This window comes from Osmerus mordax, chromosome 12 (assembly GCF_038355195.1).
Source record: "Osmerus mordax isolate fOsmMor3 chromosome 12, fOsmMor3.pri, whole genome shotgun sequence".
Taxonomy (NCBI): domain Eukaryota; kingdom Metazoa; phylum Chordata; class Actinopteri; order Osmeriformes; family Osmeridae; genus Osmerus; species Osmerus mordax.
This window is the reverse complement of record NC_090061.1, coordinates 12,817,164-12,842,692: the sequence shown is the minus strand read 5'-3', so window position 1 is coordinate 12,842,692 and position 25,529 is coordinate 12,817,164. Positions and strand designations below refer to the sequence as shown.

Here is a 25,529-nt window from a genome sequence, read left to right as displayed (position 1 = left end):
AGAGAGAGAGAGAAAGAGAGAGAGAGAGAGAGAGAGAGAGAGAGAGAGAGAGACAGACAGAGAGAGAGAGAGAGAGAGAGAGAGAGAGAGCTGTCTGCGTCCTCACAGGAGTTCTTGCGCCGCGCGTTCAGGCAGGAGGGCGGGTAGCTGTTCTCCGCGTCCTCGTAGCCATCCTCTATGGAGTTGGGAGGGCTGGAGCTGCCTGGAGACCGGAGACAGCCGAGGTCAGTCGGGGGCCGACCTCCACAGAGCTGAGGCCACCACACTGTGCCATACTGGCCGAGTGTGAATACCACAGTACGTGGATGGGGTGATGGAGGGACCCTGTGCAGGGTGTGTGGTGGGTGGGTGGGTGGGTGTGAGGGGGGCCCTACCGCGGGTGGTGATGTACTCGGGCATCTTCCCCGGGCCGAGGGGCACGGCCTCCTCGTAGTAGTCCTCCGGTGGGGGGGGTGGTGGGGAGGGGGGGCGGCGGGCCGGCGGACACGGGGGCCGGCGGGGGAGGGGTGCTGCTCTGTGGGTGGGAGAGGCGAGGGGGGGAGGGGTGGTCAGTGTTTCCATGCACGCGCACGCCCACTTTCATGCGCCTCTTAAACGGTCACTCTTTAATCAATGGGATGATTGTGTCAGGGGGTCGATCTCGGCATCCTAAAAGTGATCTGCTCTCCACTTGGTCTCTCTCTCTCTGTCACACACACACACACACTAACACACAGACTCACGGAGCATGATAAATGAGCTATGACAGCATGGGGAGTATCCTCTACCTTCAATACGCTATCCAACACTATGCCTGCTCCTACATGTGACAGCCATGGAAAACTCCTTTAAACGTCCCTAGCCCTTCACGGCCTCTCTCTCTCTCTCTCTCTCTCTCTCTCTCTCTCTCTCTCTCTCTCTCTCTCTCTCTCTCTCTCTCTGTCTCTGTCTCTCTCTCTCTCTCTCTCTGTCTCTCTCTCTCTCTCTCTCTATCTCTCTCTCTGCCTCTCTGCCTGACACAGGGACACTGACTGACAGAAAGATGGACGGCCTCGTAACCGTGGCAGCGCCGCAGCCGGAGAAAGTGGGAGAGAGCGACGGAGACCTGAGAGACGCGGAGAGAGAGGCTGTGAGAGACGAGAGCGTCTGTCTGTCTGTCGGGCTCCCCCCCCCTCCCCCGTCCGTCTCTGAGGGCCCCTGCCTCTCCATCACACTCCCGCTGTCCTCCCTCCCTCCCCTCCTCTGCCTCTCCCTCTCCTCTCCCTCTCCCTCTCTCCCCCTCCCCTCCTCCCTCGAGCTGGGAGATGATGATGAGGGCGTCTCGGCTTAAGGTCTCGCCTGGGTCACATTCAGAGAGCGGCGGCAATCACCGTCTCCTCCGCAGGTAATGGAGCTGACAGATGTGTTCGGAAGTGCAGATCATCGACACACACACAGACGCGCGCTGGCGCACGCACCTGATCGAGTTTCTGCTCCTCTGCGGCGCTGTTCAGCTCCCCCAGGTCACAGTCTGCAGCGAGGGAAGAGGAGACAGCTCAGAGAACACACACACACAGATACACACGCACACACAAAGGCTTGCATTACATTCCCGCATGGTTCGCTTACCAAACGTCTCAAACAGGGACTCCACAAAGCTGGTGCCGTTACCATAGACAGACGCGTTCATGTAGATGTAGTCTGTTCTGCTGACTGGAGAGAGGCAAACACACCCTGATGGTACCAGGACTTCACCTCATCTGCTCAACAGTAACGTTGGAGCAAAGATACCAACTGTAAGGGTGTGTGCGTGCGTGGTGTGCGTGCGTGTCGATTTGTGTGTCCGTGTGTGTGCCTGAGTTGGTGTGAGTGCGCATGTGTGCATGTGTGCATATGTGTGTGTGTGAGCGTGTGTGTGAGTATCTGAGAGTGTGGCGTGTGCGAGTGTGTGTGTGTGTGTAACACACCAGAAGGCTCTATCTGCTGCAGCAGGTTCCTGACGGAGGTCTTCTTCTCCTGCGTGGTGGAGCTCAGCGTCTCCTGGTCCAGCAGCTTCAGCAGCAGGGTCAGCTCCGACACCAGGACCTCCATGGCTGCCGGGGGGAGAAGGGGTCAGGGGGGTCAATGAAACCAGACTAAACACCTGTCAAGGCTTTCGGTTTAGCCTTTGCCCGCCGCGTCGCTCTATCTCGAAATCTGTCTGTCCCTGCTTCTTCACCTCCGTACGGCTCGACCCCCCTTCTATCCCTCTCCCGTTGCAGCCTCGCCTATCCTCCTCTATATCACTGAACAATGCTAGAGGTCCAAGCAACAAGGTCAGGGACCTTGTTTCCCCTCTTTATTCCTTGTTTCCTTGGCCTCACGGAGAGGAAACTGGACAGCTAATTGCTCGTTTTGACCAGCAGGGCAGTAACAACATAATAACTCAGTCAAGCAAAGACATCTGGGCTAGGCCTAAGAGACCAGGGTTAGACGAGGACCAGGACCAGACTGGTCTGGTCGAATAGATGAGCAACAGTGAGAGTGAATAGAGCTATGTAGATCTGGTTTCTATTGGTCTGCAGCTCTACTCTCCTTAACATCTCTCTCTCTCTCTCTCTCTCTCTCTCTCTCTCTCTCTCTCTCTCTCTCTCTCTCTCTCTCTCACTCTGCCTCTCTCTCTCCACTGATCTGACTGGCTCCTCTCTCTTCCATCTCTCTGAGACTGGCAGACTGACAGCCTGGCAGACTGCCAGCCTGAGGAACAGGCCAAGCTGTCAGATAGACGGACAACCCAGATGGAAACATATTTAACAATATTTAACACACTGCGGTCTCAGACACCGTCTGTATGTTGCAGTCTCCAAACAGACAAACACACAAACACACACTCATATACACACACCCAAACACACGCACGCACACACATATACACACACACAAACACACCCATACATACACACATTCACACAACCTCTACTGTATTTGATATATGGTTCTCCAGGTCACTGCTTTAACTGGTTCCAGTTTAGGAAGAGATGATTTATCTTAGGTCTTGATGTGTGAGGTGGGTCTCGAACACTCCCTGTTTTGAGAACCAAACCAAAACAGAGCCTTTAGGTTTCCCAGCTGTCCCTCGCCCCCTCTGGGATGACGATCTGCATGTGTGTGTGTGCGTGTGTGTGTGCGTGTATATGTGTATTTGTGTGTGAGAGAAGGGGAATTGGAAGGGTATCTCCCTTCACTTGAGTAAAGTCTTCATAACTGAACAAATACATGAAGGGCATGGGCATCAACATCTCGGTCTCTTTTCTCCCACCTTTCCTTGTTTCTCTCTCTCTCTCACCATGTCTGATGCTGTCTCCTTCCGTTCGCTTTCTCCATCCTTCTCAGGATTCATCACACTATCGTACGGAGTGTCTGGGCGGACCTTGCCAACAACATGAGTCATCGCTGGCACACTTGTTCTCCCCCCTCCCTCCCTCCCTCCCTCCCTCCCTCCCTCCCCTCCCTCCCTCCCTCCCTCCCTCCCTCCCTCCCCTCCCTCCCTCCCTCCCTCCCTCCCTCCCTCCCTGCCTCCCTTCTTCTTTCCTTCCTACCTCCCTCCCTCCGTCTTCCTCCCTCTCTTTCATAGTCCGGACAGATTACAGCTCCATTCATCCATGTTTCCTGCTGAGGTCAGCACTGGGACGCTCACTAGGCCAGGAATCTCTTTGTTTGGTGGGCTGTGTTGTGTCAACAAGACCTGCTTCACTACATACACACACACCCCTAACATATACATACCCTTAACATATACACACCCCCTAACACCCACACACAGGTCTGAATACTGTGTCCACAGCAAAGAGTACAACCCTGTTTGATAAACTCCATTTACCATTTTGTCACAAAGACAATGAATGGTGTGTGTGTGTGTGTGTGACTGTGTGTGTATGCATATGATGTATGATGTGTGCCTCTGTGATGAAAGACAGTGTTGGAAATTTAACTTTTAAAGATTAATCGGACAAGTTTGGATTAGAGGCCAGATGATCTATCAGGGGTTTGTCAGCAGTGTGTATGTGTGTGTATTAAGACATACTTGTCTGAGGTGGGTCTTTTTGTAGGCGGAACACCACACTGCCAGAGATGGATATGCCTAGATAAACTACTTGGCTAGATATTCTGTGAAATTACAAGTGTGTGTGTGTGCATATTTTACCTTCTCACTGTTTAGTATGAGTGGCTGTGTACGCAAAGGGTCCCAGCAGGGGAGGGGGGAGAGAAGGGGAGGAGAGGAGATGGGAGAGGAGGGAAGGGGAGGAGAGGAGGGGAGAAGGGGAGGAGAGGAGATGGGAGAGGAGGGAAGGGGAGGAGAGGAGAGAAGAGAAGAGAAGAGGAGGGAAGGGGAGGGGCTCCTGTCTCACAGCCAGTAGGACCAGCTGTAGACTCTGAGCAAGTCCACATCTGGGGTTCCCCTCGCTGGACACCAGGGAGAGAGAGAGAGAGAGAGAGAGAGAGAGAGAGAGAGAGAGAGAGAGAGAGAGAGAGAGAGAGAGAGAGAGAGAGAGAGAGAGAGAGAGAGAGAGAAACTGATATGTCCAATCTATCTTAAAGGAACACACACACACACACACACACACACACACTGAACTGATAATGCCCCACACACAAGGTGGAGGCAGTCCCTCATACCTCGGTGTTCAAATCAACTCCAGCTGCACAGAAGAGAAGTTGTTTGCAGCTCAGACAGCGGTCAGATGAACTAGTAACGTTTGGCTTACTCAAAGTCCTTCAGTCACTATGAGAAATTGTCTTGCTGTTTCTCCTATAAAACACCCATGGGGAAGATACAAGCAGAACTGGGAAGGGTGAGAGGAGGATGAACAGTGATCTTCATTAGCACGTGAGAGCGGAGACACAGAGGAATGTTCCGGCCAGGCCGTAACTAAATCCAGCTCGGCGTTTACCAGCTCACACTTGGTTGAGAAGCGCTGTTGAAACCCAAAGGGGACATTCCTCACCTAGTTAAAAGTGCAAGAAGAGAGCGCCGATTGTTTGCGTGCACGTGTGGGCCTGTGTGTGTTTGTGTCGGCGTTTGTGCGAGTGTGTGAGACTTTATGTGCATGCATGCATGTATGTGTGTGTATGTGTGTGCGTGTAGCAGAGTGAGTTTGTTTAGGAGAGGAAGTCCAGGTCTGGTAGCTAGCTGTGTGAAGCTTCTAGTGAACAATGTGGGCCAGCCGAGCACCTGTACTAACACGCCCGGCTGATAGGATAACAACACCAGGACCTCTGCTCTATCCAGAGATGGGCTTTCAAGCCAGAGGTAAACCCAAACTCATGCTGGGTTCTCACACACACAAACACACACACACACACACACAAAACCACACATTCACAGTGAAACCGATGCCTTTCAAGCAGTCAAACAAGCATGAAGAAAGCTCGAAAACATACAGGCAAACGCCAAAGTATCGAAAGCTCCATTTCTCGTGGATTGAAAAAGGGAAACGCCGAAAACAGCTCTCTGATCCCGTTTCTAAGGAGACAGATTTGATCTGTCCTCCCTACAGACAATCGCACTTCACAAGCCGCACTTCTAACTGATCCATTCCACACTCTCCACACAGGAGCTACGGCCAATCGCATTGCTACGCTACACCCAGACAGCCAGGCTGACCCATTAACTCTGTTTCTACAGCTCCGCGTCCACCTGTCTGGCTTGGCCGGCCACCAGCAGGATGCCAAACAGACTGGCACACACACAAAAACTATAAGGAGAGGGGAAACCCCCCCCCCCCAAAGCGATTAGCTCTCGAGACAAAAGCTAAACCTGTGCAAGTGGAAAGTTTGAAAACATGAGTTTAGCTTGAGTACCCACCGTTCCCAGCCGGGATTGAGAGTCCCACCATGTTCTGAGGCTACAGACTGGGAGATCCTCCAGTCACTAAGTATATCCACACCCTGCTGAGGAACAGCCTCCTTCTGCCTGTCTCTCTGTAGGTGAGAGTGGGACTGGTGAATCCAAGGGGAGTTCACTCTTCAGTTCTCTCTCTCTCTCTCTCTCTCTCTCTCTCTCTCTCTCTCTCTCTCTCTCTGATATTGGATCTCTCCCTCCCACTCTCTCTGGGGGGTTGGGAGGTGGTGGTTGTGTGTGTGTACGTGTGTCGTGTGCATGTGTGTGTGTAGGTATGTGTGTGTGTGTGTCATCCTCCTCCCTTGCTGTAATCCCAGGGATCGTGTAGCACCTGGGAAAGACTCGCAGTGTAAACACACACATACACCCACACCCACACATACACACTTGCCCCACAGCTAAGTTCTCCCACACACGTACACACACATAAAGTCCCATTAATGCCTAACTCACATTCCTCTACTTCAGCCCTTCCCCATGGCAAAACTCATCAACACATACCTGCAGCACACAAACACGCTCTCTCTTACACACACACACACACACACACACACACACACACACACACACACACACACACACACACACACACACACACACACACACACACACACGCGGAAACACTCCTGGAACACACACATGGAATCTGGGAAATAACACTGCTATGTTGACACTCAGGCCTCATACTCAAAATCACTTAAGCAATATTTATTTTCCTGTTCAACATGTGTTACTTACTAGGGATGAAGGTGTTTTGCAAGAGGTTCCTGACTCCCTCACTGGTGAAGCTAAGATGATACAGTGCAGTGTCAGGTTTCTGTGGCATGCATTGTATTCCTACAGTCAGGAGAGAGACAAGAAGGGAGACGCAGAGAGAGGGAAATAGAGAGAGATGGTGAGAGAGGGAAAGGGAGAGGTTGAAAGAGAGATAGAAACAAACCAGGGAGACTGAATGGGAGACAGAGAGAGAGAGAGAGAGAAAGAGAGAGAGACAGGCAGACTGGTATATACAGTAGGTAAAGGCAGACATGTTGAGGCGCCTCTTTAGAGCACGTGGGTGACTCGCTGCCCTGAGCTATGGCCTTGGGCTTGAGCACGACCCAACACGCTGGTAAGCACACATGCACTCACTCACACACAAACACACACACACACACTCACACACACTTACACACCAAACAAATATGTTCACTTTGATGGAAAGAGAATCCCTTCATTGCCTCACAACTCACCCTCACGCTAAAACACACACACACACACACACATCTAAACACACACATACACACACTCCGCACACATTCCAGCATGCAAAGATGAGTCTGTTTCCGGTGTGTTTCCTCATCAAAGAGGCACTCAGGTAAGTCCGGTGTGTCAGCTCTGCTCGGTCTCCCCGAGGTGAACACACCCTGTCTGTCCACCTATCAGCTGGCTGATCCTCTGGGCAGGTCAGAATCCGCCTGGATACTGCCTCACCACCCTGACTCACTCTCCGCCAATCAGAGATGAGTGTTGCCCACCAACATTACCTAAGAGCGGAATCTCACAAAGGAAGTTAGTGAACAATTCACCAACCTTGAGTCTTTTATGATTACTGTTAACGCAAAAATCTACCATCTGACACAGTATTATTCTCCGTCAGAGCAAGGCTTTTGTGTTTGTTGGTATTCTTATTATTGAAATTTGACACATTGATACAAAAGGCCATGACTAACCACCACACCAAAGATTGCCCACATTTGACCTTAGGGCGTGCCACAGGCTACGACCAAATGTCCCATTTTCAGAGTAATGGCATTGGCACCCCATTTGGCAGATTCTTCTGAAACTTGGTGTACATGCCTCATTTCTCTCTTGACATTTGCAAGCAGTGCTTTAGACGTCTGCAGGTTTAAATGTGCTTTTACCGTTCCTTTGTCAGGAGCTAGGTCTAACCCTCTAACATTTTACAATATTCTGCCATTTTGAGGAGGAATCGTCCATAGCTGTTTGCAGCTACATGTGTGTATGTGTGTGTGTGTGTGTATGAGTGTGAGACATTGACAGGGATAGAAACATCAGCTTTCTGGATCTACAGCCTCTGACCTGCTAGTCTAGGTCAGACAGGTCCATGCTGGACACTAAAGTGTCCAACCTTCATGACCATGCGACCTTTCACCCCGACCCCCGCCCCAAACCACCTCTTCACACTCAACACTGAGTCGTAGCGTGGGAGAGAGAGATCTTCAGACAGCGAGAGACAGACAGGCAGACACAGAGAGATTAACAGAGAGATAGACAGGCAGACACAGAGAGATAGACAGAGAGACAGACTGGCAGACACAGAGACAGACAGAGACAGACAGAGAAAGAAAGAACAATACTTATAATCCTTATCTCATCTACAGTGGCTTTGATGAAAGTGGCTGGTTATCGGTGTCACACACACCATCTCCCAGCCAGATTCAGCTCCTCTTGGGAAACAGAGTTCATACACCATCTGTCTCTCTGAGATTCACATGAGTCAGCAAAGCATTCAGATTCAAGCATTCTGATAATAGCTAACACAAGGATAACATTCAGGCCCTGGTACCATGAACTACATGATTCTAGATGATTCTACACTGAGTCACTTTAGATGAGATGGTGATAAGGAGGCTTTTATCCTGTGTGTGTATCTGCATATGTGTGTGTGTGTGTGAGCTGAGGTAACCAAGATGAAGAGATCCCAGATGTACCTGCGGTTAAAAAGAATCCCAAACAATGTATTCTGTCATCCTACGCCATGCTCCATCTTGATCACCCACCCCACCAAACACACGCACACACATACCCACACACACATACACACACCCTGACACCACACCAAGATTCCAGACATGCCCTGAGGGGTGAGTGTTGGCATATTCGTGGACGGCAACATGCCTGGACATTACTGTGTCCCCACACACACCACAGCTGACACCTGCAGACAACGGGGCCCTTGATACCTAGCAACACACCTCACTGATCCTGTGAAGGAGCGCCTGGATGACGCCTGGATGATGTCTGGATGATGTCTGGAAGATTGTATTTAACAGACAAGGCTCTCTTTCAATATAAAGAACAATTCACATGTCACTTTTACTCTCTTTTTTATGGCTTTTCTAGCTCATCTCTAGCTAAATCCTTTCCTATTAAAACCCTGAGAGAAGGTCTAATTAGAAAGAGGATGGTATAAAAGCGAGGCTGGTCATACTGTGTGCGGATCCCTCCCCATAGTAATGTACATCCTGATGACATGACATCACCTATCCCTGCCAGCCGTCTGCTTCCTCTTCCTGTCATGTGACAGCCTGTCGCCCACTGGTTCTATGTGATGAAGAGCAGGTTACTCTGCAGCACACACACAAACACACAAAGGGCTTTCAGCTGGGGAGCAGGTGAGCAGGTAAAAACAAGCTTGTGTACCCCTCACTGAGTTCATTTCTAAGTTATGGATTTGATCAAGTCAGTGAGCGACCGTGTGAGACCTAGAGGAACACAGAAAGAGACAGAGAATGAAATAGAAGAAAAAAGGGAGATATATAGATAGAGGGGGTAGATAGAGACAGAGAGAGAGAGAGAGAGAGAGAGAGAGAGAGAGAGAGAGGAAGGGGGGTCAGAAAGAGTGTAGAACATGTCACCCCTGTTGTTTTACGACACAAGAGAACACGCTCCAGGTTATCATAAAAATTCACCAACTAACGTACATTTCACACACAAACACACACGCACGCACACGCACACACCACCGGCTATCTCAGCAACGTCCGCAATAAGATTGAGGCTAACCAGCTTTTCCACCCCTGTAATTAGAACGTAACTCTAACAAGACTGTTGCCGGGGGAGGGGGGTGGGCGGCGGGGGGGGGGGTCGTTAGGGCAGGCCTCTCCCTCAGTCAGGGGCGTTTCCATGGTGACGGACAGGGAGAATTATGGGTTGAGGCTCCCACTCACCTGTTTAAGTATTAACCTACTTTGAAGGCCAGCCAGGGGAGCAGTGGGGAGCACAGAGGCTTTGAAGTTAACCTTGTCTGAGCACACACACACCTCCCCCTAAACCTACCTCTGCTTCGCTGCACCTCAGTGGTCTGCTCCACCGGTAAAGCTGGGCGGAGGAGACAGAGGAGGTGGAGAAGGAGGAGAAGGAGGAGAGGAAGGGAGGAGTACGGGAGGAGGAGGAGGAGGAGGGGAGAAAGGAACGACAGGAGGAGGAAGAGAAGGGAGGAGGAGAGGGGGTTTGACGACGGCTCGACCAGGGTGTCATTAGCGCGTACAACAGCCGGGTCAAAGTTCAGAGGTCACGGCTGGTTCATCCATCACTTCCTGCCTCCCTCCCTATTCCCTCCCTTCCTTTGCTTGCACTCAGTCAAGCCTCGGGTAGGCACAAGGAGGACAACCCAGCCCTTAGCCCTGCAGACAAAGGCCTCTCAGAGACGGGACTATTCTTCAAGTCTCCTATCGGCTCACAGTCCTATGAGATCACCACCATGCTATGTCTCCTAGGCTGTGTCTGCTGCCCCCTGCTACACCAAGGACAGGCACTGTTCTACTGAGACTGCACAGGCCAGACACACACACATACACACATACACACACACAGAGGGGAAAGAGAGGCTGTTTTGTCAGTCTCTGTGGAGTCATATTTGTCATGTTAATGGCGGTTTGACTGAGCACTGTCGTCAGTGACTCCCCAGAAAACCAGGTCACATGGTGGACCTGCTGACCCTGCGGCTGGGCTCTGCAAGAGAGAGGAGGAGAGGAGGAGGAGAGGAGGAGAGTAGGAGGAGAGGAGGAGGAGAGGAGGGGAGAAGAGGGGAGGAGAGGAGAGGAGAGGAGGGGAGGGGAGGAGGAGTGGAGGGGAGGAGTAGTGGAGGAGGGGAGCAGGGGAGGAGGAGAGGAGGGGAGGAGAGGAAAGGAGAAAAGATAAGAGGGAAGGAGAGGAGAAGGGGGAGGAGAGGAGTGTAATCAGCACTTTTGCCTGTGTTGACACTTTAGAGTGCAGGAGATTGACAAGAAACAGGCTGATGCCTGTAGCTTCCAAATGTCAAGCAGCGCATTGCAAGTGCAGCCTTGTGAGTGCAACAGTGGGAGCTGATCAAAATCAGTGTTATGAGACCCTGACAGCGGTGTGTTGATGAGGTGTGACAGCAGGGAGCAGGTTGGGGGAGACGTGTGCAAACTTGGACTCTCTCTAGATTAGCCATGTCAGCTCTATAAATCACACTGTGGCCAACTTCATGCAAACACGCTTAGCACAAACGCTTAGCACACACACACACACACACACAGAGAGGACATATGCACACACACGCACACACCCAAGGCACTGACTCTCAGGACTGCAGTTTCAGCAATTTACTCCAGAAACACTCCCTCTCACACTCTGCAGAGAACCCATGCAGTCTTATCTCTGGCCTACTGTATATGTGTTACTAATCATCCCCATGGCAACCACCTAGCAACACAGCTGAGAGGGCGATGAGCGTGACCCCCAAGCCTGGCAGAGGACTGGCACACTCTGATTCACACTCACAGACCACACACACACACACCATGCATGTGCACGCACGCACATTCTACACAGACCCAGCCACACACACACCATACAGACTAGCCATACACACACCCGCACACACACCATCCTCCATACAGATCAGCCATCCACACACACACACAAAACGGATCATCTCACCGTGCCTAGAGCAGTGAAGGGGAATACCATTTCCATAGTGGTGTCCAACAGTGTCAGCTTGTCCCTGATGACCTCGGACCACAGAGAGGAACGGCAGTAGCTCGGCACACATGACCCGGTGGCCAAACGGCGCTAAGAGCCGGTCGATAACACCACCTTAACCAGGACAGGGCTGCTGGGCCGGACACCACAGCTGCATACCATCCACAGAGGCTAGGGGCCTGTTAGCAGGGTCCCCTGAGAGGGGGATGAACAGCACTGACTGTGCGGATTGTTGTGTTCACGCGGCCCCCTCGAACCCAAACCTATTCACCCCCCGTTGGAACTCAGCCCCGCTAATTCCGATTCATGTGTTGTGTTGAGATAAGGCGCTCTCTGAAGGCTGGAGGGCTTGGCCCATCCCTCACTCACATTCTGCTGGTCTCCACGGACACCAGGGGATGGTTGGTCTACATGCAAATAAATAAACAAGGCCAGACACGCACACGCGTACACACTTCTACACTTACACAATACTTACAGACACACACAGGCGTACATACACACACCCACATACACACACATGTAGAAAGACCACCTCCATCTTGGCCTATCCATTTCCATCCCGGCACCAGGAGGAGGTCCAGGGGAGGTCCAGGGGAGGTCCAGGGTGCCTGGGCTCAGGGGATCCAGATCTCCAGCCTCCTACAGTCCTGGGACCGTGGCTGCCATCAAGCACAAACTCCAGTCTCCTATTGTTGCACTTGTTATTCAGACTTTTTGCCCTTTTTTCCTCATTGGACTTTGCAAACTTGACGTTTGCTTTAACTTGTCTTTATTAGTGTTTTGTTGTTTCAGTGTACAGTGTGTTTTTCATTACAAAATATTGCTGCACCAGAATTGCCCTCCGGGAACAATAAAGATGTATTGAATTAAATACACACAAACAAACATGCAAATACACACACACCAACACCGCTTGTACAGTGCGTGTCCATGGAATCTGGGGTATTCCAGACAGGAGGTACTGATAGTTAAGCAGGGATCATGTTCATGCAGACTTGCACCTACATGCTGGTCGTCATACGGCCTGTCTATGAGACAGAGCACCTCTGTCTGCTAAGCTCTACCATATGCTCTCAGACCAGGCTGATAATAGGCCGGGATTCACCCTGGACCAGATGCTATTGGACGATCCCCCTCAATGTGATGTCTCTCAGAGGAGACCGCCCCGCCCTCCCCTCACCCTCGCCCACCTGGGTCACTGAACTGACTGTCAGGCCAGCAGGCTGCAAAGACAAACGAGCCACTACACAATTCTGCTCTGGACAACTGTGGAGTCGGTAAGCTGTTTTCAACACGTCGGGGTGTCTATTTATTCATTGTTGAATATCTGTTTCTTATTTGGCTTGTGTGCTGATGTTAAGCAGGCTTGTGGTGTGAGGAGATCTGCAGAGAGGCTTGACGGACTTTGTTTGCTTTTCTCCATTTGTTGTCGGCAGCTAAGCACCTGAAATCACAACAAACATCTGCTAATTGCCCCCTTACAAGCATTCACAGGAACAAAAGTCCCCGAAATAATGCCCTATTCAAATCCAGCGACAAGTCATTCAGCGCAGACCAATCAGGAGAGGTTAAAGATAGAAACAGGAAGTCCAGGGAGGCCCTGAGGGAACCCCTGCAGTCACAGTGTGTTTTCTCCTGCCGGGTGTCTGCAAACAGATAGCAGACCGAGGAACTCGGTCAAGCGGAATTCCAGTGAGTGTGTGTGTGTGTGTGTGTAGGAAGTTTTCACTCAGCCAGAGGGTATAGACTACACATGGAGGCCAGGTCCCAGTAGTCCAGAATGACCTCCTTCCCTTAACCTCCATCCCTCACAGACACTGATTTAAAGTTCTAGTCTTGGCAAGATGATCTCTCACATACCCTAACAGACAGGTAAAAAAAAAAAAAAGGCAAGGAAAGGAGACAAGGACACGAGGGAGGGACCGGAAAAGACTCCACACGAAAAGGAAGAGAAGTTTACTCCAGACTTTCAGGAGCAGCGATTAGGACTCGGCATCAAAGATGCGGTCGGAGGCGAAGGGGAAGCGGAGCGATGAAGAGCAGCGAGGAGGAGGAGGAGGGTCCGACTGTGCGCGGTTTGCCGTCCACTTCCCTTTCTCCTCGGGTCACTGCAGTAAAACCTCTCTGTAAAAGCTCTGCCTCCTAATCGCTCTCATGTGTCTACCTGCGTGGCTACTGGCTACGATCCAGAGAGGACCTCTCCTCTACCAGAGTTTTTTTTAAACCCTTTAAGCCCCCAGATGCCATGGCTTCAGAATCTGACTAGTACCCTGGTTTCATCTAAAAGGGGGCTGGGTATGATTCAGCGAAACCTAATAGACCTGCAGAGAAACAGCAGCAGGACTTTCAGTGAACAGGCAGTGGTGGGATGCATTCATTAACTGCAAAAAATGTGTTTCCCCGTGGTGACGGAGCTAAACGCACCATGTTTCAACTGTTTCTCTTCTGCTAACATCTGCTACTGTTAGCTCTGGTTGGGTCTTTGACGCCAAGTCGGCTGATAAATGAACTCACCAGGAACGAGCCAAAGCAGAGACTGAATGTTCACCCATCCACCTTCTCTGCCTCCTCCACCTCGTCCTTCCTCCACTTCCTCCTCCCTCCCTCTCCCTCCCCCTTCACCTCTGCCTCCTCAACCCCATCCACCCCATCCACCTCCTCCACCTATCAGCCCTGTTGACTTTGACCAAGGACCAGTTAGATTCCAAAGAAGTAATAAACATTTTTGCCTCGTCTTTTTTGCTCCTTAAATTAATCTAAACACCCAAAGGAACATTGACTGTTTATTTGTCCTGTCTCTGGGAGGTTTTCTAAAGGGGTAACTCATTTAAGCGGAACTCTGTAAATGTCCTGCATGGTGATTGTGTGGATGTTCTAGCCCCCGAGCACAGAGGCACAATCAGACACATCATGTAAGCAGCTCCTCGAGGGGCAGGACACATGGGAGGATTAAGCCCTTCAAAGTCCTCACCATGGGAACCCCAACAGAAACCATTTCCTTATACAGTCAGCCCGTATATGTTATAAACACAGAGAGATGGGAAGAGTGAGTGCGTGTGTGTGCGTGTCTGTGCGTGTTTGAGTGTAGGGAAGGGGGGGGGGTACCCCACAGACGGCAGACCTCATGTGTAGTATCAAAGCCATCGCCATGAGAGAGAAAATAACGACACACATCAATATTATCTTTCAATCAGCTAAAAACTTATATTGCATCTGCAGATAAAGAGGCCCCGTAGTGCTGAACGAGAGTTGGGCGAGAGAGGGTGAATGAGAGAGAGAGAGAGAGTGCGCGCAAGAAACAACAGCCTACAGCTGTGTGAGAAGGCAGCGTAAATGAACCAAGACCATACAGTACGAACAAGACGATTGGGAAAAAAATACAAAAACCTAAACAAAACAATGAAAAAAATATCTTCAGTCAAGGTTTCAGTCAATGTTACAAAGTGTTTGCTTTGTAACATTGCTTGTTATTAAGATTAATGGGCCATGCGTTGGATATGCATCTTAGAATGCATATCCAAAAAACCTAAAACGAAATCGTATTGAGTCAATCGAGTTGCAAAAACGCGTAAAGTGACCGGGTACTTACATTTGCAGTCGCTGGTGTCCATCTTGATAAGTGATCCAATTCGAGGGTTCCCGGGCTCATCTAGAGTGTGGAGAGAGTTGTGTGTGTATGTGTGTGTGTGAGCGCGTTGACAGCTACAGTTGATACATCACAGGTCCATAGTAAAGAACGACATACTGGGCGAGTCCGTCTCGTTCCGCTGGGTCCTAGTGTTGGTGAATTATGTGTGCGCTTTGACGAGTGTGAAGGCTTTACATTTCTTAAACATTATTCAAATAAATGTCAACCAGTGTGTCACTCGATAATCACGACTCCTTACATTACCACAACACTGGCAATAGTGTCTAATATTGTCTACGTAAGAAATACATACGAAATACATAGTTTGTTTTACACATGGAAACATTTTTTATTCAAATATACATCATGAGTGGGGCTGTCAGTACCCTTCGAGATAGAAAATAAGAATCATTACAGTTTATACTAGATACAAAACCAAATCCAAATGTGATAAAACTAAATATTATCCTGTTTTATGTTATGGACATACTATCATGACTGTAAATCATAACGTCCCTTAAAACCAACCCTATACTGGTGACATATCTCTGTGAGGTTACAAGTTGCACTAGGCCATATGTTATTTCTCTGTATTTCCTTTCAGTAAAACTTTTATATAAATGACCAGCGAAGCATGTGGTTAAGCATATGTATATTGCAATGACCCGCTAAAAACTGAGTAAAGAGGTTGGCATGGAAACCATATCATCAGCTCTAGTCTATTACAGTGGGCCCACCCTTCCATTGCCTGTAGTGTTGTTGTCTCAGGGTACATTCTCCAGAGGCACACTCACTGTGTCATCCCAGGATACAGCACACAGACTGCACAGTATCCTTGGGCTCCTAAACATGTATCTATAAGTCCTGCATTGGATCTGCTTCCTGTAGAAGTGGACTACTGCAGGTTATCATCCAAACTTTGGTTTTCATTCACACTCAAATCATCAAAGCCAACTAATGTCATTCTTATCTACAGTATTAGCGAGAGTTAACCAGGCCCAAACCTCCAAATCAAATATTAGAGTGAAGGAAATCAAATCGCAAGGAGCATTCAATGGTATATGAATCCTGATATCGTTAATATACACAGACCATTAGCTTAGTGATGCTGCAAGTCCATTCATTCATTTTCACTAACGCGGCTTGAAGTCGACGTCAGCTTCATTCTAGCTCGTTCAGTTCAGGTTGCTGGTGCACTCATGTTCACTTATCAAAAAACAATAGTAAGGCAAAGCTAAAGGTCGGCATGGAAACCCGGCACAGGTTCACAGCAGAGCCGCTGTGATTGGTGCACTAGGCTGAAGACGCGCCTCCTCTTGGGACCACTTCACTGACGCCTCCTACTCTCTCTCTCCTTCTCCGTTGCCCTTGGAGACACGGCGAACGGGACCCAGGTGAGAGCTGCTCGGGTTAGGGCTGCAGCTCTGAGAGTGTCCTACTGCAGGTGAGCATCTAGGCTACTAGAAGGTCAGGGAGGACAGGAAGCTACAAAAGGTCAAGGAGGTCGGACAAAGGTCAACGCGACTGCTTCAGACACCAAGTCCGCCCGTCCACCTGTCTCTTTGCACGTGGCTCACAGTGTGTGTGTGTGTTGTGTGTTGTGTGTCTGCAACCTGGGGGACATTAACGTGTTAGTATGTGTGTGTGTGTGTGTGAGCGTGTGTGAGAGTGTGAGCACGTGTGTAGGAACGAAAACTAGTCTTCAGCCATGGCAGTGAGACATGCTGTTGTACAAACAATCTCTCTTGAATAGACCATTATTTCTTACTCATCTCTCATCTCATCTCACTCCATTTTTCTCTTCATCTCACCTTCTCTCTCTCTGTCTGTCTGTCTGTCTGTCTGTCTGTCTGCCTGTCTCTCTCTCTCTCTCTCTCTCTCTCTCTCTCTCTCTCTCTCTCTCTCTCTCTATGTCTCTCTCTCCTTCGCTCTCTCTCTTCATCTCTCATCTCTCTCTCTCTCCTTCGCTCCCTCTCTTCATCTCTCATCTCTCTCTGTCTCTCCTTCTCTCTCTCTCTTCATCTCTCATCTCTCTCTCTCTCTCTCTCTTTCTCTCTCTCTCTCTCTGTATCTCTCTCTCCCCCCCGCTCTCTCTCCTTCTCTAGAAGAGTCGGGCCTGTTTCTTCAGCTCGTTCCTCTTCCATAAAGCCAGTCGGTCAAACTCCTCCACCGTCATCCCAAACACCTGCAGGAACTCTTCTGGAGACAGGTGGCGCTGTGGGACACAGGGAGGTGTTTTAGCTTGTGACACCTCATGCACCAGCCCGGTCTCCACAAGCTCTGATGAATCCTGCATCCAGGACGGTTTGCCTTCAGCTGGTTGGTCGAGATGCTGTGCACTGTGGTGGTGGACAGTCTGTGGAGTCAACTCACCTCAAGTCTGGCCCTGTCTGCTTCTTTAGGCAGTCTGTTTCGCCCCCTGGTGGTCACTATTAGCGACTCATATGGGTAAACCTGCAGCGAGGGAACGACGTTACTCATAGCATTATTAATATTTCACATCGCATATATATAGAGATAAACCTATCTATAGACTGATAACATGTTCTTACCTGGTAGTCTGTGGAGAAATACACATGGAAAAATGTTTAGTAAGCTACACAGATCAATCATGTTCTATCCTATAATCCATAATAAATGCCCAAATAAAAAATATATTGTCCTTTTGGGTCCTTAGGTAGTGAAATAATGACTACATACCTCTGCTTCCCCAGTTGACTTCACTGCTGCTGTCATACTGGTAATAGTCTGCACTCTGGGGCTGCAAGAGTGACATAAAGCCTTCAGTCAGAGACGAATGAAAGATGTACATGAATCAGATAACGACCTGCAAACTATTAGAGACCGTCTCACAATCAAAGCTCAGACCACTCACCCTGTGGATGCCATTGCGCCTGTAACCAGGAAGAGAGGCAGACTTGGAGATGTACGCGTCTGGAAAAGAGCAAGTTGGTGGTGTCCGTGAAAATACATCATCCCCATAACTCATGAATGATCATTCAGTATAATTTACTGTCTCACACATCTAAGACACGAACGAATACCACATCAGCCAAGATGACATCAGAAAAAATATTAAGATTCAACAGAGTTCATGCTGTACCATCAGTGACCAGAAGAGGTAGCTGTCTACCAACCCACTGAACTCTATCTACCATGACGTGATATATGCTCGAAAAGGGGGCCAGGCCTAGACCATGGTCCTTGACAACCACAGACTATTCAACCTGACAACCGCTAGTTCTGATCCGGTGCTAGCTAACATGCTAACATAGTTGTCTGACATGGTTGGTCCTGGTCTGTATGAAGCGGTGTGGTTGTGTGACCTGCAGTGAGGAGGTACGCGTGATGCACTCTGGGGTATTTACTCACCGGTGTCTGTGCTGTAATGGGATCGAGGGGCTGGGAGAAACAGGGAAATCACAGGGTCATGTACAGTCTGTGTGTGTGTGTGTGTGTGGTTACGAGTCTGTCCATGCATGCACTTTCTATAATTGTATGGTTGACTTCGGCAGAGGGAATAATTCAAAGAGAGACAGAGAGAGAGTAAGCGAGAGAGAGTAAGCGAGAGAGAGAGAGAGAGAGAGAGAGAGAGAGAGAAAGAGAGAGAGCAATACACAGCATTTGAGAGAGGGAGAGAGGACAAGAGACAGAGAGAGAGAGCGGAAGTCCCTCCTGAGAACATTTGACAGAGGCATTTATCTAGTTATAGGAAAGCTTCACAAACAAACAGAGCAAGGCATGCTGGGTACCCATCAGGCCCTGGGAGGAATACAAAACATCAAAGCTGCAATGAGGCATGGAAAGATCGGATGAGAGGCAAAGAGGAGAAGAGAGGAGGAGAGGAGAAGAGAAGCGAGGGGAAAACCAAACACCCAAGCGGCGGACTCAAACGACGGCACACACACACACAACACCATCCCATTACCACGTCATACAAAATGTCTTGTGTGAAAGCTAGCCTCTCAACAGCGTCTTTCATGTGTAGCCAGCCCAGTCCCATTCACTAGTCTCTCCTCCCATCCGCCTGCCGCTTTAATGAGAGAGTAGCACGCATCTCTTACTATTCATAAATCAACCAGGATATGGGACACCAGCTGGGAGAGAAAGGGGGAGAGAGAGAGAGACAGAAAGAGAGAGATCACGAGATGGGGAGCGGGAGCGAGGCGGGCGTGGAGTGGAGAGATACCATACCAGCAGCTTTGCCTTGCCCCCCAAGAGAAGCACAGAAATAGAAAGGAGAGGAGAGGTAGCACGCACGCACACGGGAGGAGAGGGAAAGGAGGAAAGGAGGAGGAGAGAAAGAGAGAAGGAATAGGCGCCCGGGGTAAGGTGGAGGAAAGGATGAGGGCAACTACTGCATATTTGCCTCAATCCAAACTTTCTGTACAAAGTCAGAGGAACTGCCACCACACAGTCCATGCTGAGCTCTTGGAGAGCTGTGTGACAGGTCAGATCCCTTTTTTTTCCAGCCTAAGCCCAACACAGGATAGTCTGGACCTGTGGCTGCAGGGCCTTGATCAAGACTAGGCATGTAGAACCCAGTCCACTCAGGTCCACGTTGGTCTGACTCCTGATCTGTCTCTCGAACACAAGATAATGTCTACAGCCTAGCCGGTCTTTAGTACCATCTGGCCTATTTCCAGAACAGTATTTACCTGTCCTACAGTACCAGCTGGTCTATTTCTACAACAGTATTTACCTGTCCTAGCCCTACAGTACCAGCTGGTCTATTCCTACAACAGTATTTACCTGTCCTAGCCCTACAGTACCAGCTGGTCTATTCCTACAACAGTATTTACCTGTCCTAGCCCTACAGTACCAGCTGGTCTATTCCTACAACAGTATTTACCTGTCCTAGCCCTACAGTACCAGCTGGTCTATTCCTACAACAGTATTTACCTGTCCTAGCCCTACAGTACCAGCTGGTCTATTCCTACAACAGTATTTACCTGTCCTAGCCCTACAGTACCAGCTGGTCTATTCCTACAACAGTATTTACCTGTCCTAGCCCTACAGTACCAGCTGGTCTGTATCTATGTTTCAGCTCTCATCTCAATAACCCCTTGATTCCTTCCAGCAGCCTTGACCTCTGACCCTACTGTCTCCACACTCAGCCAAACCTCCTCCCCCATTGACAACTGGAGAGAGATATGGAGCCTTATAAAAGACAAGGTAAGACAGATACACACATTCACCGTCTGACACACACACACACACACACAAACATATGCACACAGGCTCAAACACAAAATAGAATAATGCTCTTTTTTTTTCAAACACGCACACACACACAGACACACACATGCGCGGGTGTGGAGTGTGGAGGGTGCATCCTCACCGCCGTTGACAGTGTGGTCGTATCCCGCGGTGCTGTAGCCTGTGGTGCTGAGAGTTTCCTTGCTGCCGCTGCGAGAATTCCGCGCGCTGCCCCAGGGGTCGTTGTCATAGGAACCAGATCTGGCTTTCATCTCCTCCTTCAGGATCATCCTCCCGATACCACTCTGCATCTGAGAAGGAGGGAGGGAGGTAGAGACAGAGAGAGAGGGGGAGAGAGAGAGAGAGAGAGACAGAGAGGGGAAAAAAAGAAGGGTAGGTCAAAGCAAAAGAGGGTAGAGGTGGAGGTGAGAAGGAGAAGAAGACGGAGGGATGAGGGGAGATGAAGAGAGGTGATTAGGGAGATGTGGGGAACATGGGCCACTGTCAGGGGCGGGGGGTGGGGGGGGGGGGGGTGGGAGCAAGGCAGTAATGAGGGTCTCACTCTTTGAAGGCTGTTGCTCCAGCTCTCCTCATCTCCTCCTGTTGAGAATCTCCTTCTGGGAACACGGAGCACTGTGGAGAGACAGAGGCAGAGGAGAGGGAGGCATCATGTTGTTGCACCTGTGGGGTTTAGTAGAGTAGAAGGAACAGAGATGGAGCTGTTGAAGTGTGCAGTGTGTAGTGTACAGCATGTCGTTTGCAGAGCCAGTACCTCGGGGTGAGCTGGTGTAGGGGTAGTAATCAGACTCTGACTGGGTGTAGTATGTAGTGTGTAGTGTGTAGCAGTACCTCGGGGTGAGCTGGTGTAGGGGTAGTAATCAGACCCTGACTGGGTGTAGTATGTAGTGTGTAGTGTGTAGTGTGTAGCAGTACCTCGGGGGGAGCTGGTGTAGGGGTAGTAGTCTGACTCTGACTGGGTGTAGTATGTAGTGTGTAGCAGTACCTCGGGGTGAGCTGGTGTAGGGGTAGTAATCAGACCCTGACTGGGTGTAGTATGTAGTGTGTAGTGTGTAGTGTGTAGCAGTACCTCGGGGTGAGCTGGTGTAGGGGTAGTAATCAGACCCTGACTGGGTGTAGTATGTAGTGTGTAGTGTGTAGCAGTACCTCGGGGGGAGCTGGTGTAGGGGTAGTAGTCTGACTCTGACTGGGTGTAGTATGTAGTGTGTAGTGTGTAGCAGTACCTCGGGGGGAGCTGGTGTAGGGGTAGTAATCAGACCCTGACTGGGTGTAGTATGTAGTGTGTAGTGTGTAGCAGTACCTCGGGGGGAGCTGGTGTAGGGGTAGTAGTCTGACTCTGACTGGGTGTAGGGCTCAGGGGAGTAGGTGGAGAGTCTGGTGGAGCGCAGGATGTCCTCACTGGTCCTGCTCTTGGTGGCTAGAGTCACATGGTTGTCTAGGGAGAGAGGGTGGAGGTTAGGGAGGGAGGAGGCACACAGTGGCTGCACACTGTGATCCATCATCCAGAGGGAGACAGAGAGAGGGAGAGAGAGAGAGGGAGAGAGGGAGAGAGAGAGAGGGAGAGAGAGAGACAGACAGACAGACAGAAAAAGGCCAGAGAGAGAGAGAGAAAGCCAGAAAGGCAGAGAGAGAAATTGAGAGAGAGAGAGAGAGAGAGAGAGAGACACACAGAGAAACCGAAATACAGAGAAAAAGCGAAAGGAATAGTTTGCCACACTTAAACAGAAGAAAGGCTGATTATGTCTCTAAACAGTTTTCCTCGCCTCACTCCAGCACAACCAGTTAATAGAGAAATATGAGTACACAGACAGTAGAACAGTTACTTGTATAAAACAAAACCCACACACATACACAGACACACACACACACAGCTCACAGAAAGCAACAGCTCAAGCTCGTTCCATGGGCGTGAGTATTGATACTACTCAGGCCCAGGCAAGGTAAATGGAAGTCGATCGAGGCGATGTGCAGTTTACTGTCAGTTAGATTGCGCATCACTCTGTTCTCTATTAGCCATGTCCGAGATGGCCAAGAACACATTGACTTCCTGTAAACGATGCACGACACCATAGGAGGAAGGTCACACGCGCAGAGACACACACAATGAGGCTGTCCGCAGCAAGACAGGCCAAAGCAAACACACCCAGAGCAACGGATCACAGAGATAAGCCCCACTAAAAGGGACTGTTAGGCTGATGAGGACATGAGGACAGACTCACACACACAGGAGCAGGCAGACAGACAGACAGACAGACAGACGGGCAGACAGACGGGCAGACAGACAGACAGACAGACAGACAGACAGAGAGGGAGAGAAAAACAGACAGAGAGGGAGAAAAAAACAGAGATGAAGAGAGATAAAGAGAGAGAGACATACAGTCAGACAGTCAGACAGACAGACAGACAAAGAGACGGGGCAGGTACTTACAGAGTGGTAAGTTCACCAGGTTAAAGTGGAGCGGAAAGTGCAAGCAGGGAAGTGGATACAAGAGAGACGATTAAAAAAAGGAGGATTGAAAAAAATAAAAAGGGACATTATTATAACAGCTCCCGGAGGAATGTAAACTTTGCAACCTGCATGGAAGAGAAAGCCTCTGCTCTCTACCATCACATACGATCTCTCTTCCATCCAGGTAACAAATGGGTTAATTATGAAGTGTTTTACAGGCTTGTGGTCTGAGTCAGTCAACTCAATACCACTCTATCATATCTTCATATTAACATCAATTATCTTTACCACAAGGATATGAGGCAGTAATGTCCAGTATATCTCCTCTGCCCTACAGCATATGGATCAATATCACTGTGTGTATGTGTGTGCGTGTGTGTATGTGTCTTGTGTGTGTGTTCTGAATGCTAATATGCTAACTGTGCTAAAGGTGAATGACTCGCTATGACCTTGTTATGCTGGGTATCATGAATGGTTAGACTGTATTCTGTCTGTCAGCCTTTACCTTCTGCCTCTCCTCTCCCTGTTTCTATCTGTCTCCTTGTATCCTCTGAACACTCCCACTCCTCCTCCTCTCTCTCTCTCTCTCTCTCTCTCTCTCTCTCTCTCTCTCTGTCTCTCTCTCTCTCTCTCTCTCTCTCTCTGCCTCTACATCTTCTCAGGACAGTGTAATTACAGTATGTCGGGCTACCGCTCTCCAGCTCCCAGAATTAGGGCTATTTAAAATGGAGGCGGTGGGCATAGCTCAAATACACGTCCCTTTGATTACATTCAGGCCTGTACTGATCTGGAATGGGAATTGTGAAATGTGCAAGTGAGCAGTTTGTCTTGATATCGATAGTTTGTGAAAACCACAAGCCTGTGATGCACTGGGCTACAGAGTGGGTACAGTCCTGCTGAATGTTACATCTACCTACTCTAGAGCACACAGGTTCACATACACTGATTCACACACCGATACAAACACTCGTAGTTGGATACACACACTAATGCAGGGACATGCAGATCTACTCTGAAGATGTACTGCCCTCTTCTTTCATGGAAAAAACAAACGTCGTTTTTTCTCCTGTGGGAAACTGAAGCTGAACGTTGACCGCAGACAGGTTTGAAACAAGACGGCAGTGTATCTTGCAAGCATCAACGAAGCAAAGAAAAGAAGCAACATGAAGTCAGCTGTGGCTGAAATGCATGATGGGAATAGAGATGGTTCATGACGTCACGTGACCGTGGTCCTATTCACTGGCGAATCCGAAACAAACCGAAATCAAACAAACAAGCCCTCCCTCTACCAGTCCACTTTCCCCTCTCAGAAGAAACAATTCAAGGTATAAAGTCTCTAATGTTAAAACGAGAATACAGTAGATAGGCTAGTAGATATCTACTGTATATACATATATACGTCCTTCTCTAGTCGGAACAGAGGACACAGGCAGTTATAGTTTCATTACAGGAGTTTCAGTGGAGCCCCAAACATGAGTAGCTGCCCAGTTCTCTTATGGATGACTTGCTATGTCTCCTTAGAGTCTTGTTGTACCCTCCTCCCCTCCTCTCCTCCTCCTCTCCTTTCCTCCATTCACGCCTCACTTGGGCTCCGCTCTAGTCAGAGACAAGTCATGTCCGTGCTACCTAAACACACACGCGCACACACACATGCATGCACGCACTTGCACAAGTGCAATCACACACAGACACAAACTCAACACTTCCTAAACATATTTTTACATGGCATTAAGACTTTGGGTAAAACACTACCTTCACCATTCAATATTGTGTTTCCCTAACCCCTGACCCTAACCTTAACCCTTCATGTAATTCCAACCCTAATACAAATTTTAAACCCTAACCCTTAATAAACCCCTAATAACCCTAGATATAGCACCTGAAGTTGTGGGGCCCACAAAAATTTCCCCACAAGCACATTTCTTTCTTAGTTTGTAATCCTTGTGTGGTTTCTGGTCCCAAAAGGGTATTTGAATAAGACCACAGACACACACACAAACAGTATTCTGCATAATTCTTCTGCACTTCACCTCAACAACAGTTATTTTCCCAGAATAGTCCATGACCATGACTTTCAAGTGTACTGCAGTAGACAATTGACCAACAGCTCAACACTTGGTATAATCACACTATGAGGATGGCACAGTTTGAGGACACTGATTGGCCACTGCAAACATCCATCTAACGGTCAAACACGGCATGGGGGTCCACTGATTGGCAGACGGGCAGGCTAAGACGGGGCTACGCCACTGTACCATGTCTCTTATAGATGGGAGGCTTCCTGTAGATGTTGGGATCCCCTGAGGCTGAGGAGAGAGACAGCAGGTGAAGAGCTGACACATGACGGAGGAAGAGGGGGAGGGGTCGAGGGAAAAAGAGATGAAGAGAGGGAGGGAGGGAACAGTTGAGAAAGGGACGGAGGGGAGGAGGGTGAAAGGAAGGTGAGGGAGGAAGAGAGGAGCATCGTAGGAGGAGGAGGGCCAACATGAACATGTGAACTTACAAATGTACAGCTGTAAATTTGCTAGTCGGGGATGAGGACAGGAGGATATGAGAAGGAAACAGAGGGATGAGGAGGAGGTGGAGGAGGAGACGGAGGGATGAGGAGGAGAGGAAGATAACATGATGAGGAGGAGACACAGCTAGAAAGATGAGCAGAG

General features: G+C 49.5%; 2 protein-coding genes across 2 annotated transcripts in view; both read right to left on the bottom strand.

Moving 5' to 3' along the window:
- Positions 1-5,853, bottom strand: part of afap1l1a (actin filament associated protein 1-like 1a) — a 6,151-nt gene extending 298 nt beyond the window's left edge. The window contains exons 1-7 of the mRNA XM_067248194.1: positions 5,804-5,853; positions 1,926-2,051; positions 1,588-1,671; positions 1,437-1,489; positions 511-514; positions 375-479; positions 92-202 (exon numbers count right to left, since the gene is read on the bottom strand). Of these exons, the coding sequence (XP_067104295.1) occupies positions 92-202; positions 375-479; positions 511-514; positions 1,437-1,489; positions 1,588-1,671; positions 1,926-2,051; positions 5,804-5,834 (514 nt within the window). The 5' untranslated portion in view covers positions 5,835-5,853. The remainder of the gene's footprint in view (positions 1-91; positions 203-374; positions 480-510; positions 515-1,436; positions 1,490-1,587; positions 1,672-1,925; positions 2,052-5,803) is intronic.
- Positions 5,854-17,895: 12,042 nt separating this feature from the next.
- ablim3 (actin binding LIM protein family, member 3) overlaps positions 17,896-25,529 on the bottom strand; it is a 12,423-nt gene continuing 4,789 nt past the window's right edge. The window contains exons 3-8 of the mRNA XM_067248193.1: positions 21,721-21,855; positions 20,965-21,035; positions 20,545-20,713; positions 18,576-18,605; positions 18,079-18,137; positions 17,896-17,964 (exon numbers count right to left, since the gene is read on the bottom strand). Coding sequence (XP_067104294.1) covers positions 17,896-17,964; positions 18,079-18,137; positions 18,576-18,605; positions 20,545-20,713; positions 20,965-21,035; positions 21,721-21,855 — 533 coding nt within the window. The remainder of the gene's footprint in view (positions 17,965-18,078; positions 18,138-18,575; positions 18,606-20,544; positions 20,714-20,964; positions 21,036-21,720; positions 21,856-25,529) is intronic.